At 42.0% G+C, this 17,438-nt stretch overlaps 1 protein-coding gene across 4 annotated transcripts in view; it reads left to right on the forward strand.

The window, feature by feature from the left end:
- HERC4 (HECT and RLD domain containing E3 ubiquitin protein ligase 4) overlaps positions 1 to 16,962 on the forward strand; it is a 3,175,640-nt gene extending 3,158,678 nt beyond the window's left edge. For all 4 annotated transcript variants that reach the window (XM_044056374.1, XM_044056377.1, XM_044056376.1 and 1 more), the window contains one exon: positions 16,439 to 16,962. In XM_044056374.1, the coding sequence (XP_043912309.1) occupies positions 16,439 to 16,647 (209 nt within the window). In that variant the 3' untranslated portion in view covers positions 16,648 to 16,962. The remainder of the gene's footprint in view (positions 1 to 16,438) is intronic.
- The last annotated feature ends 476 nt before the right edge of the window (positions 16,963 to 17,438 follow it).

Consider the following 17,438-nt stretch of genomic DNA (forward strand, 5'->3'; position numbering starts at 1 on the left):
CCAGATGCCAGGTGCCCTCTAGGAAGGCTAAATTTGGATAAATGTTGAAAATTCCAAACAGTAGCAAACCAAATGTATATATACATATATACATACAAACAAATACACCATAATAGATTCCCCCAGCTAGCTGAAAGAGGGGTAAGCACCCTAGGAATACCACAGAGGGAAAGGAGGGAGGGTAATCCTGACTGCAGATGCATACCTATCGGACATCTACATTTATGGTAGGTACAAAACTGTACTATGTCCTTCAAGGATGCATCTGCAGTCATAACATATAAGTAGAATACCATAGCCAAACTGGGGGAGGAGGTACTAAGATAATGATGGTGTAGTTAAGATCCCCTGTAAAACTGCAGTTGCAAAACCTGCTCGGGATCTGGAGTATAAAGGTAAATTGTAATGCTTGGCAAATGTATGCACGGAGCTCCAAGTAGCAGCTTCTAAAATGTCCTTGGTAGCCACCCCTCGTAGGAAAGCTGTAGTGGTGGCCGTGGCTCTTGTGGAGTGAGGCCTGATATTTTCAGGAGTTGTCTTTCCATGAAAAGAGTAGCAGAATCGAATGCAATTTCCTATCCATTTTGAAATTGTCTGTTTGGATATTGCTTTGCCTTGCACTCCAGTTGCATATGCTACAAAAAGTTGGTCAGTTTTTCTGCTGGTCTTAGTTCTGTCCAGATAGTAGCATAGTTGTCTGTGTACAGCCAGGGTGTGTAATAGTTTTTCCCCCCTGTTCTGTGGGTTAGGGAAGAACGTAGGCAAATGAATAGCTTGGTTCAAGGACACCCTGGATACCACCTTTTGCATAAAAGTAGGATTGGTTCTCAGAGACACTCTATCCTGGTGAAAAATAAGGAGAGGTTGCACTGCCATTAGTGCCTGTAGCTTGGATACTCTTCTTGCTGAGGTGATTGCTAGAAGGAAAGCAGTTTTCCAAGATAAGTACTGTAAGTCTGCTGATGCTGCTGGTTCAAAAGGGGGTAGTGTTAATTTTTCCAGCACAAAGTTGAGATCCCATGTAGGCAGAGGAGGTTTCCTTGGAGGTTTTACATTTTTGATCCCTCTTAAAAATTGTCTGAGGAGAGGGTGAGAGAAGATAGGAGGATCCATGTTGTACTCTGCTGAAATTGCTGAAGCATGAATCTTAATGGAAGAATAGGACAGGCCATTGTGGAACAGTTCTGCTAAGTATTCTAGGATGTGTGCCAGGTTTGCCAGTGTGACATTTGTACCCTTTGATGCACTCCAAATGAGGAATCTTTTCCATTTTGCTGAGTATGTTTTTCTTGTGGAGGGTCTGCGAGCCTCCAGGATAATGTCCTTGACCCTCTGAGATAAAACAGTTTGGTTTTGTTTTAAGCAATTTTCCAGGCAGTTAGCTGCAGTGTTTTCAAGTTTGGATGCAGGATCTTGTAGTTGTTCTGCGTTAGAAGTAAAGGCCATAGGGGTAGAGGCCATGGGTTCGTCCAAGACATGCTTCTCAGTAGCGGATACCAATGCTGCCTTGGCCAGTCTGGAGCTATCAGAATCACCTTTGGCTGTTCCTCCCTGATCTTCAGTAGAACTTTGTACATCAATGGGAGAGGTGGAAAAGCATATAATGTTAGGGCCTTCCAGCTGAAAGAGAGGGAGTCCACCCTCCAGGCTTGTGGGTGGTATACTCTTGAGCAGAATTTGTTCAGTTGGTGGTTGAGTGGGGAGGTGAACAGGTCTATCTCTGGCATCCCCCATTTGTTTGTTATGATTTTGAAGATGTGTGGATGCAGAATCCATTCGTGAGCATCCGTGGTAGTTCTGCTTAAGCTGTCTGCTAGTGAATTCTCTTTTCCTGGTATGAATTTGGCCTGCAGTTGGATGTTGAGATTCAGGCCTAGGTTCCACAGATCCATTGCCATCCGGCATAGAGGGTAGGAATGCGTGCCTCCCTGTTTGTTTATGTACCACATGACTGTGGTATTGTCTGTCCTTATCAGCAGATGTCCTTGCTGGAGGAATGATTTGAATGCCTCGATTGCATGTTTCACTGCCAGCATCTCCTTTAGGTTTATGTGCAAATTCAGCTGGTTTTGAGACCATAGGCCTTGGATGCACTTGTCTTCCATGTGTGCTCCCCATCCTAGGTCTGAGGCGTCCGTGGTGATGGTCTGCCTTGGTTGTGGTTTGTTGAAAGGCAACCCTCTGTTGGTCTGGCAGGCCTGAGCCCACCACAGGAATTCCTTTTTCAGGCATGGAATGATTGGTATCATGGTTTCTAGACTGTGTCTGTGTTGAGACCATACATTCCTTAGGTACCATTGTAATTTCCTCATATGCAGCCTGGCATGCGGGATCAAGATTATGCAGGATGCCATGTAACCCAGGGCCTGCAGGACTTTCCTTGCAGTAAGCTGAGTTTGTCTTGTCAAAGCCATGAAGTAGACTGGGAGTTGCTCTTGTTTTTCTTCTGTGAGAAAAGCCATCTGAGTTATTGTGTCCAGATCCGCACCCAAAAATGTTATCCTTTGGGATGGCACTAGTCTTGACTTCTGGATGTTGACTGTGTATCCCAAGGCCTGTAACAGGTGTATGACATAGGCCAAATCCTTTATTAGTTTTGTCTTGTTGTCCGCTTGTATAAGGCAGTCGTCCAGGTATGGGTAGATTTGAATTCCCTGAAGCCTGCAATGTGCAATTACTGATGCCAGGCATTTCGTGAATACTCTGGGCAGTAGATAAGCCAAAGGGCAATGCTGAGAATTGATAATGCTCTGATCCTGCAAGAAATCTGAGGTGTCTTCTGCAATCTGGTCGTATAGGGACGTGCAGGTATGCCTCCTTGAGATCTAGAGTCACCAGCCAAGACTCCTTGCCCAACATGGGAAGAAGTTGCTGTAGGGTCAGCATTTTGAATTTTGGCACAATGAGATATGTGTTTAGTGCGGACAAGTCGAGAAAAGGCCTCCATTGGGTTTCTTTTCTTGGTACAAGGAATAGTCTGGAGTAAAATCCTTGGCCTTGTTCCGTAGGTGGTACCCTTTCTATTGCGTTCATCTGAAGTAAACTGTTGATTTGCCTTAGCGCCTCTGACTTCTGGTTTGGTGGAAGGTTTGGCATTCCGCTCTTTTCGTAAAGTGTGGAAGTGAAACCTATATCCTTTGTCTGTTGTTTGCAATGTCCATTTGTCTTTTGTAATGCAATGCCAATTTTTCGAGAATAAAGCCAACTTTCCGCCCAAGGGTGCTTCCACTTGTTCCCTGGTAGGCGGAATCAGAGCCAAGTCATTGTGTCTGTCCTGTGGAAGTGGTTGTAGTTGTAGCTGTGGCAGTACTCCTCTGGTTGGCAGGTTGCCACTGACGACCCCTGTAGGCACCCTTTGATTGACCTCTGCCTCTTGGGCGTCTATTCCTGCCCCTCTGTGCTCTGGAGGTGTCTGGAAAGGACCAATTCTTTGAAGGCCAGTTTCTGCTAAACCTCGGAGGTTGGACCTGCAGAAAATCCTTTACTGTTTGCACAGATTTTGCTTTTTCTTCCACTTTCTTTAGAATCTCCTGTGCAGGGGAGCCAAATAAACTTGGTTTCTCCATTGGAGCATCTAGGAGTTTAGCCTTGACATGGTCTGGCAAGGATTGCTCTTTTAGCCAGGCATGCCTGCGAATTACTGCTCCAGTCATAGCTGATCTAAATGAAGCCTCCAGTGCATCATAGCCACATTTTAAGAAATGATTACTGACCTGCTGAGAGTTGTGTACCAAATCCTGAAGGGACTTGCGGTCTAAAGGTTCAGGAGAAGAAAGCTTTTTATTCAGCTGATCTAACAAATATTCCTGGTACTGTATCATATGGAATTGACAGTTTAAAGCCCTGGCAGAAAGAGTAGCAGATGTGTAAACCTTTTTTCCCCATCTCTCTAATGCTCTTGACTCCCTTTCTGAGGGTAGGGGTTTTTTGGCAGTGGCAGCTGCAACACCTTTTGGGCCCTGAGAAATAGTTTCTGGGTCTGCAGCATGGGCTTTATACAAATGAAAGTGAGAATCCGGGACCCTGTAGTATCTGTCAGGTTTAGCAGGGGCCGGGGGAAGAGAATCAGGGGCAGAACTGACATCATTATATGCATCATCAGCTACTGTTAGCACAGGTGGTATGGCTAAAGGCCTATGCTGTGGCAAGTGTAAAAAGGTCCTAAGTCTTTTTCTAGAATCCGAGAAATCCTGACCCTGCCATTGAAAGTGTTCTCTCATTGAGTGTATGGTCTCCCCAAAGGAAAATTCTTCTGGAGGGGAGGCAGAAGGAATAGAGTCTTCTGCATCTGAATCCTCATATGGTGAGTATGGCCCTTCCTGATGGTCTGTTAAATCAGATCCATCTGAGGAGTAATCAGAGGAGAGAGGCTCAGAGGGTTCAGTCCTAGGCCTTTTGTCAGGAGGTGGTTGAGAGGCCCTGTCTGGGTGAGGTTGGGAACCCCTAATCAGAGATATAAGGTCCTCAGCAAGGCTGAGAATCTGAGAACTTGAGAAAGATCTCTGAGAGGAAGATTTTGCAGGTAAAGCCTTTGAAATTTTAGCTAGCCCTGGAAAAGGCCTTAATAGACATAGAAGCAGGGGGCCTAGCTGCCCCACGTGCAGGAGTAGAAATGTCCAAAGGGATGGTGTCGGACAATTCTTGTACGCTTGCTTCTTCAGTAGGGATTTCTGTAGCCGACTCAGTCGGGGCCTCTCTGGCCTCGGTTGTCGGAGGAATGATTTCGGCAGAAGTAAGAACCGAGGACTCGGTTTCAGCCGAAACCGAGACACTCGCGGTAGGCCTAACCGTGGTTTCAGCCAAAACCGCGGGCCGCGAGTGTTGGTCCTTTTCCTTGTGTTTTTTGGCTAAATGTGTGGTCGGAGTCTCTGACGGCATTTTATATGTAAAAGCGGATCCAAAAAACTCTTCTGCAAACTCCGACCGACGTCTAAGAGTCCATCGGTTGAAGGAGGCACAGGCTAAACAAGCTGATACGTCGTGGTCTGGGCCTAAGCAAGGAAGGCAGTAAGAATGGAAATCCTTATGAGGTATTTGTTTCCCACAAGTAAAACAATTATTTACTTTGTCTGACATCGGCTGAGGCAAGAAAGAGTCCCCAACGGGGTACTTAGCTTTTTTAGAAGTCTTTGGTAGCTGAAATCTCTGGATCTGACCGACCGGCACTTGCGAACAGCTTCTGCTTCGGGCACCGCGCGGCAAGAAAGACTGAGGAAAATGGTGTCGGCTGATGTCTTTATACCCCAGAAGCTCTGACGTCGGGGAAAGTGCGACATCAGCCGAGGCCAGACCCAGACTTTGGAATCCGGCCGACCGCAGGGCTGCCTGAGGCAGGACAAACCCATATGTTATGACTGCAGATGCATCCTTGAAGGACATCATGGCATATGACAGCAGGTGGAGGTCAGTATGACAGAGAAGAGGATTTACATAGTACAATAAAGGAGAATGACATTGGATGTTCATAGGTTCATAGGCTGGTACTAGGCTATCAGCCCTAGGCCCTATACAAGCCTAGCCATAACAATTCCCTGGCTATTTCTTCCCGCATTATTTATAGGATGTTTTCAGTAAGGGACTTGGAGGAACTTTCAGAGATGGTGGCATTAATTTAATAGGCGTGAGATGATAAGTAGAGTTAAAGTATGTAAGATGATTCATCTTTTGCATGCCCCTTTTATAAGGACTAATGGATATAAAATACATAAAGTGAAATTTGTATAGAAATAGTTAGAGGTATGCTTTAGTGGTTCTTTTGTTGAAATAAATCGCTGTCTGCAGTGTGAGTAGATGTTGCAGTATTCTTCACAGTAGGGATCTCCTGTCAAGGATAGCCCAATATCAGGCTAGAATACCAAAGCCTTTAGATCTTGTATGCACCATACATCACATGTATGCTCCCAGTATGTAGCGCATAAAGGTGACATTGAGACAGTTACCCAGAATTTCTTTGCCTCCAGTCTTAACTTCATAATTGCTCATCAGTCGGAAAACCCTTTTGCTGTGCTGAATACCTAGCCATCAGATAATTACCCAGCTGTTTTTTTTTTTTTTTTTTTTTTTTTTTTTTTGGTTACCTAGAGTTCATGTCATCCAGGAAGGGAAAAATGACCGTGGGGGAGGCACATTCCCCATAAGGATTATAACGAACAGTGTCTCTTTTGTCTGGGTGCTTCACACAACCATGCATCCTGTAGCATTTGTAAAACATTTGTGCTTGAGATTTTTAGAAGCTGGTTGTCTTCCCTGGCAACCAGAGGCGTAAACTGTCAGTCCAAGGTAGCATGGTGGAATCTTCTTACCCCGAGGTACTGTTAAGCAAGAAAGTGCCCAAGAAGTCTTTGCAAGTTTCTTTGGTTGTCCAGTCCCCACTGAATGTTTCTCTTGACACAGGTGCTAACTCTGTATGCCATCCGGTGTCTGTCGGATTCCTCTGCCACGACTCTGTTGGAGGCCAGCATGGATCCTTCCCTTCGCACATCCTCTGAGGCTTTATAGAAATCTGCTCTGGACGTTGAGGTGGAACCATGGTTGATCATGTCAGAGGGCCCTAGAGGAATGGGAGGGTGACCTAATGGTTAAGGTGTTTGCCTTACAAGCACAAGGTGCGGGGTTCGAGTCTCACAAGAGATAATTGGCTAGGCTTACAATGGCTCGCAAGGGCAGTTAGCTTAGTACTAACCTATGAACATGGTAAATTCTGCTCAGTGAAGAGGTTCTGGGTACTCTTATTAAATCTTGTCAAGGGTCGGAACCTCTAGTGTTTGTTGAGGCTGATGTCTCTACCAAGAAAAAGCAGAAAACAAACTAAGCATACTTTTGTATTGCCAAGGATCCTCAAAGACAATGAATGGCAATAGTTTACACAGGGCCTGTTTAATGCCTTAATGGCCCATAAGCATCCCCAAAGGTTTTCTGTGTCTACTCCACCTTGGACTTCTACTCCTTTCAAACTGGCTAGGAAACCTAATTCATAATATGAGGATTCATCAGAGTTTGCTGATGGGTCCCTGTCCTACTCTTCCCAGATGCCTTCCCCTTTGGCTTATGTTTTGATGAATAAGAGTCTGAGAGTCCCGAGTCTCCTTTTGAGGAATTGTCTTTTGCTGACACTATAACAAGAATGACAGAATACTTTAAGTGGGCTTCTTCTCAAGTGTCTGACATCCAGAAAAGGTCTTAATGAGCTGCTTCAGGTAGACACTCATAAATTTTCTGTACTACCTCTTGTGTTGATTGCTTTGTTAGACACCTTTATAGTTGTTTCAAAGTCTTCTAATTCTCAGCCTTCTGCTCCAAAAAACCCGACAGGTTCTATAAGGTTCCTGAGGATTGCCAGTTCTTATTAAAGTGTCCTTCTGCTGATCCTGCTGTGTAATGTCCGTCTCCTCTGACAAACCTTCTAAATTTTTGCCCTCTTCCAAGCTTCTGCCTTCAAATAAGGACAGTAGGGTAATGGAAAAATTGGTAAGAAGGTTTGTACTGCTTCTACTTTTTTCCTTCGGGCCATCAGTTACCTGACCCACATGAACCAGATATGCTGTGGTCTTGATTGCCCAGACTCGTCATGTTATTTCCCACCCCCCTGATTCTGAAGCAAAATCTTCTGCTGTATCTGTTTTTGGTTCTACTGCTCATGTGGTTCAGTCTGTCAAGTGTACCTATAATGGTGCTGATGCCTCTTCCAGAGCTGCTGTCTTTGGGTCTGTCATGAGGCATTATTCTTGGCTTTACCTGTAGTCTTTACCTGAAGACATTAAGGCCAAGTTGCTGGATGCTCTTTTGGATTATAAATTTTTCTTTGGAACTGCTACTGCTGCTGCTGCTATATTTTAGTAAAAAGTAAAGCTTTGCAGGATCTTAAACATATGTTTATGTCCCCTATCCTTATGTTCCTGCGGAGCTATCCAACTATCCTATCAGGTCTGCTTTTGTTCACAGGCTGCCTCATCAGGTCACCAAAGCCAGGAAGGGTGGTAGGCGAGCTCCTCCTGTTATGTCTTCTCTGAATGCTGTGGCTCAGAAGCCTCCTTTATCTAACAAGCCTGCTTCTCTTTGTCATTTTACCCCACCCTTCAGCTCTCCCTCTGTCTTCCAAACTGGCATATCATCACCTCGGATTCATGGGTTTTATCTGTCGTCCGTCAGGGTTACTTCATGATGTAAAGTCTCTCCCTCCTTTTAACCTCCTCTGGAACAACTTCCTCATTTATCAGGGGAGTTTGGGTCCCTGGTGGATGAGTGAGCTATTCGGCCAGTCCCTCCTTCACAAGTAGGAAAGGGATTTTACTCCAGGATGTTACAGGCCTCTAAAAAGGAGGGCACATGGAAACCTATTCTGGGTCTCTCCTCCATGCTCAATACCATTCTGAAGGTTCCTTCTATTCAAATACTTACTGTTTAAATCCTGTTTCCTCTTGTTCTACCCCAGGTTTTTCTGGTGTCCCTGGATCTGAAGGATGCTTTCCTTCATATTCATAGCCACCCTCTTTTAAAGGATTTCTTTGTGTTTCTCTGTCTCTTCCTCTCATTTCCAGTTCTCTGCTTTGCCCTTTGGCCTCTGTATTGCCTCAAGGGTATTCACAAAATGCCTAGCTCCTGTAATTGCCTTCTGCAGGCTCCAAGGCATTTAGATTTCTGCTTATCTAGATGTCCTGTTGCTTCAAGAGCCCTTTTCCAGTTGCCTGTTACAGGATCTGGAGTTCACCATCTCTCTCCTCCAAAGTCTGAGGTTCAGTATCAACTTTCAAAAGTCTGTCCTGATTCTCCATTTCAGGATCATGTGCATCTGGATTGCAGGATTCAGACAGTGCCAGTGTTGGCCTCTCTTCCAACTCCAAATGTCCTGTCCTTAACAGCTTTCTTTCAGTGTCTTCTTCCTCTGCCTGCTGTTCCACCCACAGTGTTTCTCTGAGCCCTTGGATTTATGGCCTCTTATATTCCAATGCTCCCTATTTCCAAACTGCACATTCAGTACCTTCATCAGTGCCTCAGGTCAGTTTGGATTCAGCATTGCCACCCTCTGGAATTCAGTGTGCCTCTCCTTCCTTGTCTAAAGCGTGAATTTGAGTGGTGGAGTTGGCAACTTTCCCTCAACCTAGGTTTGCCCTTTCATCAACCTAGGTTTGCCCTTTCAGCCTGCAGTTCCTTCTCAAGAACTTTTTCACCAACTCTTCAGACATGAGTTGGGGGGCTTCCTTTGTCATCTGAAAGTTCAAGGTCTTTGCCCCCCCCCCCATCAGAAGTCAGACCATATCAATGTCAAAGAGATGAGAGCTCTGATTGTGGCCCTTCAGGCTTTTCACATCATGCTCTGTCCATGCCCTCTAAAGGTTTACACGGGCAACACCACGTTGTTGTGGTATGTCAACAAACAAGGGGGCACAAAGTCTAACCTTTTCTGCAGGTTTTCTTCAGGCCTGGGATCTGGCTGTCAGTTGTCAGTTAACTCTTCAGGCAGTGTATGTTCCCTCAGAGAACAATCTAGTGGCAGTTGCCTGGAGGAGGTCCAAAACACAGGCTCACGAATGAATGCTTCACAGAGATGTGTTTCTGGACATGGTCTATCAGTGGGGCATTCCTCAAGTAGATCTTTTTGCCTCCCCCCTGAACAGACACCTCTCTCTCTCTCTCTCTTCTGTTCCAGAGTGCCATGCCATTTGGAGTGGAAGACAGATGCCCTTTCCTTTCCTTGTAAGGAGATGTTTGTCTATGCCTTCCTTCCCATTCCCCTACTTCTAAGAGTTCTGCAGAAGAGTCATCTGGATTTTGTAAAAAATCTGGTTAGCAGCTCCCTTTTGGGCAAGACTGCACTGGTTCCCCCTCCCTCTCAGTGCATCTGGCAGGGGCCATCATTATAACTTACCTCACCAGTTGGACCGCCTCACACAAGACAAGGGGTCACTCATACATTCTCACTTGTACATTCTTAAGCTGATACTGTGGGTGATAGTTTTTTTTTCTTAAACAACTTTACTGAATTTCACTTGTGACAGAGGCACATTTACATTTATATAAAAGTAATCAATATAAATATTAACAAGTTGAAATTAAACATTATGCTTCACATATATTACTATATATCATATAACCTAAGCAATATTACATAAATTATTCAATTCCTGCCCCCTTTTTAAACGAGAAATATCTTTATTAAACCAGCACTTACGATATAAGCAATCTTACATTTAAATAAATGAAAACAAGCCACACCAACACAATCCCATTTGCAAGCATTTTACATCACAAAGCATACTAACACACACAGTTGCAAACATTATACATCACTTATAATCTACCCAGTTGTTTTCAGTCAAACATTACATAGCTTATTTAAGTCCTGCCTTCTTTTAACCCTCATTCTTCCCCTGTATGTATTGTTCCCACTATTCCCATTTTCCCATGTACTTTGTTCCTATTTTTTCTAAAGATATCAGTTCCAGTTGTTTTATCTCTGTTGCTATATTCATTACTTCTAATATGGTTTAGCTTTTGATCTCCATTTTCTAGTAATTGCTTTTTTGGCAGCCATCATGATTAGAGGCAGCAAGGCTTTACCATGTCTAGGTAATTCCGATTCTGTATCATAGCTCAGAAAAGTCATCTCCCTCATCAGACCAATCTGCCCAACCAGCATCTCCGACAGTGCATCCCGCAGGGAATCCTTAAAGTCTGCCAACTCACTGCACTCCCAGAAAATATGTTCTCAATTACCTCTTTCTTCCCCATCACACCTCCAACATGTTCTATCGACCTGACAAAAACATTCTTTGGAGTTTACTTGGGGTATAAAAACATCTGTGTAACTTTTCCAAACAAAAATCCTAAAACTTCTAGATTTTGTTGCATATTTAGGAGACATACATATCTCCTCCCATTGTTTCGTTATTAATTGCTTACCCAGATCCAGTCTCTCTTCCCAATCCTCTCTAACCTCCTCTGATTGCTTTTTTATAGTTATCATGTAATATTTTATATGCTCTACTAATTATTTCTTTTTAATGGCAACTTCTGTTCTGGATCCTACTAAAAACTCTACCAGTGCTGGTCTTTTGTTTAGGATCCCCTTATTTCTTTCTCTTTGCCTATAACTCTGGTCAAACCTTGATAGGGAAAGCAATCTGTAACCTGCAGTCCAAATAAATTCTTGGCATCTTTCCACACTCTCATCTTTCCCTGTCTAGTTATTTGCTCCTGATACCTTGGTTCCTTTGCCAGTTTTCTCCAATAAATTCCAGCCCCCTAGGCTTGCCACCCCTCCGTTTTTTTTTTCCAGACTATCCGTAAATCAAACTGATTCTCCGGTAGTCCGGAAAACACTGTACAAACTCCGGTATTCTGTTTCAAAAAGGAAACAGACTATCGGAGTTTGTAAATCGGCTGATTTACTATGCTTTTTTACAGAAAAGCATAGTAAATCGGCCAAAAGCAGGCAGCGGGAATGAAAAAAGAGGGCGTTCCCACCGAATTATGTCATTGTGACGTCACAAAATGGGTGGTATGTGGGCGGGAGATGGGTGTTGGGGTGGGGCAGGGTTACTGGTGACGCAAGGGGCGTGGCTTTACTCCGGTTTTAGCCGTGAAGGAAGGTGGCAACCCTACAGCCCCCTCTTGCCTATTGTCTATATCCCTAATTACAGTTACCCCTATCATCAGAATCTCCTTTCTTCATTCCCATGTTGTCTTAGTTCTCGGTATACTTTGTTACTTTATGGATATAATGTGTTCAGTATGGTTATTGTTATTCTCCTTAAAGGCCTGCATCCAAAATCCCAGTCTGTCCTTATTTCTTGAGCTTCCCTCTGTTTCACCATCACCCCTTTCCACTTTGAATTAGTTTTCTGCTTCTGTTATATATAGGAGCCTTAACTGTGTAGCTCTGAAATACCCCTTCAAATTGGGTAATACCAATCCGCCCTGTTCTGCTGGAAGAATCAGCTTATCCCACTTGACTCTTGCCGTCTTCCCCCCCCAGATAAAGTCCTTCAGGTCTTTATTAATTGCTATCCACAACTTCTCCTGTGATTGATAAAAGTATGCCTGACCTGTGTGTAAGACTAAGGGGACTAAAAACATTTTGACTGCTTGTATCTTGCTATCCATATCAACAGAGCTTCCATTTTCTTAATTTTTGTATTTTTTTTGTTTAGTCTCTTCCCACATATCCTTAACTGCCACACCAGAATTATTTTTAGTCCATACTCCTAAATATTTTATTTTATCATGTCCCTATAAATAAGGATATTGCTGAATCAATTCGTGTGAGGGTAAATAATTTACCATTATTGCCTTTGTTTTAGCTTCATTCATTTTGTATCCCAAAAATGAACTGAAACGGTCTGAAAATGTTCCACAACACTGTAATGTATCTTTCTGGTTTTATTAGATATAAAGTAATATCATCTGCAAATAGAGACAGCTATTCTTGACTACCATACCAATTATATCCTTAAATTTCTGAGTCTCTTATTTTCTTTGCCAGTGGTTCTAAATATAATCCAAGTAACAAAGAGGAAAGAACACCCTTGCCTGGTTCCTCTGCTCAAGCAGAAGTTATCAGAAAGGACCCCACCCACTAATTTTCATCTCTGTTCCCTCATATATCCTCCTAATCAACCTTATAATTCTTTGAAGAAATGCAAATGCTTCCATTGCCCTGCTCATTAAGTCCCAGCTTACTCTGTCAAATGCTTTCTCTGCATCAAGACCTACCAACCACAATGGTATTTTCTTACATTTTGTTTTCCTCTGAAATCATCAGTGTTCTGTTAATGCTGTCAAATGTTTGCCTCCCCTCCACAAAACCACATTGACCCGTATCTGTCAGTTTTGGCATTACTTTTGTCATTCTTTCAATCATTATGTACATGAACACTTTATAATCATGGTTTAGTATTGAATCCTTTATATGAAGCTGGGTCTGATTGCTCTCTACCCTCTTTAGGTATTACAGCTACCACTGCTTTCTTCCAGGATCTTGGTACTTCTCTTAAAATACTGCTAAAACCTTCAAGATCATTCATTTTTTTCCCTCCTAACTTCCACAGGAATGCCATCTATTCCTGGGGACTTTCCTGTAGATTGGTTATGCAACCTAATTTTTATCTCATCTCATACTAAGCATTAGTAATTGAGTCTCATCTACCTCTAACCTTGGTATGCTTAATTCTTCCATAAACATTTCCATTTGTATCTTTTCTTGATTTCCATATTTCTCTGCTTTATAAAGGCTTTCGTAGAATTTCTGAAATATTTCTAACCTATCTACAGGATCTTGTTACCTTTCTTGTTATAGGCTCCCTAAGCATGGCGACAGCCCTTTCTACTTTCTGTTGCTTGAGCCATTGTGTTAAAAATTGTTGTACTCTAGTGTTATCAAAACAGTTGCTTAAAAGCAATCTTTCTAAAGTCATGCATATTATTGAGGTAATCCCTTATTTTCTGCTTGGCATTCTGCAGTTGATCCTCCTCTTGTTCTGTGAGATTCCCCCTATTCTGCAATACTTTAACATATGTCAGTCACTCTAAATAATTCTTGTTACTTCTTAACCATAGCTCCCTTTTTTTATTTCTACCCTATTTTTAAACTCCACCTTAATTTTATCCCACTCCCTAGCTGTTTTCAGAAGGTTTATATCCTCTCAAATATCTTCTGTGTAATCTGTACCACTCATTCCTTAAATTCCTTTTTTTCAGCAGATGGGTGGGAAAGTGCCAGTATCTCATTTTTATTTCATTACCCTTTGTTTTTATTTTAGTTACTATTGGCACATGATCTGAAATAGTTATTGGGTGCATATCAAGACCTTCAATTAAATGCACATGTTCTTGTGAAATGTAAATTCTGTCTAGCCTAGCCCAGTTTTTATATCTTGAGGAATAATATGTAAATTGACTCCTTACTTTTTTGTTGGACAAAATGTTGTATTTCCTCTTCAGCATGCACTTCATGAAGAAATTATTTTTGTCCCTCCAGGGAAGAATACCTTGAAGACAGCTGGGTACAGCAGTTTGAATCTCACACCTGCATCTCAACATTCCCTGAATAGTGGAATAAATTCGGTCCTCTTCTGCCTAGTGCAGAATGAATAATCATTCTCCACAAACACTCTGCTCTCTCCCACTTTTAGTACTTTGTCCTTCTGCCACAGTTTTGTCAGAGTCAACTCCTGCCGATATGATTGCATCTTTACTATTAAACGTCTAGATTGTTTTCCTCATAGTCAGGTTTGGAGCATACTCATGATGTGCCCTTTCAACTAACAACTTCTGCTGTGGAACACCAGTCCAGTTGCTTATTTGTACTTTCATAAAATTAATGCAGTCTGTTCCTTACAGCTTCTCTGGTATAGATGAAAATCTCAGGTTTTCCCTATGTGCCCTGTTGTTGTTATTTTTGAAACATCTCTTCCTGAGCAGTCTCTTATTCAGCCAGCCTTTTCATTTCAGCCTCTGAGATTGCAACTTTATCACCTCATCTGAATATCTGTTTAAAGCTTCCTTCTGTTTTTTCCAACCTTTTTTGTTTGTTTTAACCATGTCTGTGTGCAGTAGTCTTGTATGTTCCTGTAGGTTACTGGAATTCATGTCTGGAGATTATATTGGTTTTTGCTGAACAGCCACATAACTTTTCCCAGTCAGCGTTTCTTCCTCACTTTTTGAAGCTGATTTTTTTCCAGGCATCTAGGCAGTACACTTGCTAGTCAGTTACTGAAATTTACTCATAAACACAAGTCTACTGGCCCTCTCTGGTGAGTTTCTGTTTTCACACTGGGAGAGCTAGAATTAAGCTGCTACTCAATGTGCAGCCATCTTGGAAGACTTTGGGTGATAAGGTTTTGATCCCTTTTAGGTGCCTCTTTTCTGAGGATGTGCTTAGGGTTTTACAGGAGGCAGGAAAACCTGCAACTAGAAAGTCTTATGTCCAAATGGAAGAGATTTTCTGTCTGGTGCCATACTCATAACCAAGATCTTTTTTCAGTGGGGGCCCTCTTTTTCTCTTGTTTGTGTAAGTTGCTGCTGTCTGACTTGGCCTATTTTTCTGTTAAGGCCCATTTGTCAGCTATTTCTGCCAGTCTTACATTTAAGTCCTCCTTTAGCTTCTCGCTTTGAGGTGAAAGGTGTCCTGCAGCTTACGCCCCCAAGGAAGCCTATTTCTCCTCCTTGGGACCTTAATTTTGTTTTAGCAAAATTGATCCAGCCTCCTTTTGAGCCTGCAGGTTCAGTTTCTCTGCAGCCTTTACCTGGATGTCTGTTGTTTTATTACTTGTTCTTCTGATCAGAGGGTTTCTGAGCTTCAGACCCTTATGGCCATCCCTCCCTTTTTAATAACAATGACAGTGTGTTCCTTCGTATTAATCCTCCTTTTATGCCAAAGGTGGTCGATGAATGGCCTGATTCAAAGAGAACTCAACTCCCTTCCTTTTTTCCTTATCCTCAGTCTGCTAGTGAGAGAATATTACATACCTTGGATTTGCACAGATAGCTCAGGTGTTTTTTGGATAAAACTAAAGCCATTCATATATCTGACTTTCTTTTTCCTTTATACTTTCATCCCAGGACGTTGGGTTTGGCTGTTTCTAAGCAAACCATCTCCTCCTAAATATCCATGTCCATTTCTTTTTGTTATGCTTTTCATGGCAAATGTCTACTTACATTAGTGGTCACTCCACAAGGGCTGTTACCTCTTTTGGTGCTTTCTTCAGTGGGTTGGACAGCAATTCCATCCCTGAAGCTGCTACTTGGTATTCAATGCATACCTTTATTGAGCATTATAAATTGGATATGCTTTCTAAGGCTAGAGCAGATTTGTGAATAATACTGCAATAGTGATGTAGAAAGACATAGTACAGTTGTGTAAAATCTTATAACAGTAGATCTCCTTCTGTTCACTGTTGCAGTATCTGCTCCTTCCATCCCCATCCCCTTTTGTTTTTGGATAAGTTTCCCTTTTCCATCTGCAGTTTCTCCTCCTGGATGTGCATAGCCTTTTTGTTCTGTGGAGACTGCTGTCTTCTGGGGCAGTGCAGTTCTGGGTAACTTAGTCCATACATATCTTTTATGCCCTACGTCCTGTACAGGGAGCATACGTGTGACACATGACGCATACAAGATCTTGATCTAAAGGCTATGGTATACTGGCAGGAAGTTGGGCTATCCATGCCAGGAGATCCCTACTGTGGAAAATACTGCAACAGTGAAAAGAGGGACATCTACTGCTTTGATAAGATTTTACACAACTGTACTTTCTCCAGGTGTGGATGTTGATATTAGTCATATGCTGAGTAATCTAAGTAGGTATTTTGCATGTACTACAAAAGGCAGTATGATGATCAGCTTGTTCACCACATGTAATGTACTGACATGACAGCTTCTTATAAATGTTTACTCAAATATTACAGTATGTGAACTTAGCATCTTTTTTGCTTTTTGTTGACAGTGTTTCTAACAGGAAGTGATCGCATCCCCCTTCAAGGAATGAAAAGTCTTAAACTTGTCATTCAGCCAACAGGTGGTGGAGAACACTATCTTCCTGTAGCACACACCTGTTTTAACCTGCTGGACTTGCCAAAATACACTGACAAAGACACACTGCAAGCCAAACTTTTACAGGCTATTAATCACTATGAAGGATTTAGTTTAGCCTGATGGACTTTTTTCAAATGTAAGGAGCAGAAAAAAAATGCAAATATGTTTACATCTCAAAACATGCATTGAATGAAAAGGTTGTCAGCTTTGCAAAATACTTGAGATCTTTTAAAAAAATGTCTTGGCTGTTTTTTCTTTTTTTTTTTTAAACAGCACTAATAAAGTCATAATAGAAGAGTGATACTCCATTACTTTGAACAGAACAGCTCGGTTGATACCTGAAAACATCTGTGTAAAGTACAAACGCATTTAAAGTTGATCATATAGTTTTGTAAATGTTTAATCCTAATAAAGAACTGGGGTGTGGACAGATGACTTCATTTGTATATACTTCATTTCAGTTTTTTTTTTTTTTTTTTTTTTTTTTTTTTTAACAGTCGCAAGCTAATTAGTAACACTGTGTAAGTAATGTGTTTAATTTTGTAATAAAATTATTCAGTCTTTGTATAAAATTGCAAGTTTTCTAAACTGATTTTGAACAAGGCCAGTATTATTCAGTGAAAATTATATTTTATAGACATAGTATAATTATCATTTTTTACACCATCTCCTGTCTTACTCTTTTGGAGGTATGTGAATCTTTGCATTATTCCAGTGATCCACCAGATTGTCATGTTGCCAAGCTTCAGTTATATTCATCGCCGGTGTTGTCATATTACATACATTTTCATTATTGTAGACAGTGTTCCAGAAAAGTGCATCTGGTAAAGGTTTGCTTTGAAGCTTGTCAGTTTGCACCAGATTTTCATTGTGCATGTGGTATTTTTTATTATTGCACAATAAGCAAAAGC

The sequence above is a fragment of the Protopterus annectens genome, chromosome 14.part0, assembly GCF_019279795.1.
Source record: "Protopterus annectens isolate FY-2018-M chromosome 14.part0, PAN1.0, whole genome shotgun sequence".
Classification (NCBI taxonomy): domain Eukaryota; kingdom Metazoa; phylum Chordata; order Ceratodontiformes; family Protopteridae; genus Protopterus; species Protopterus annectens.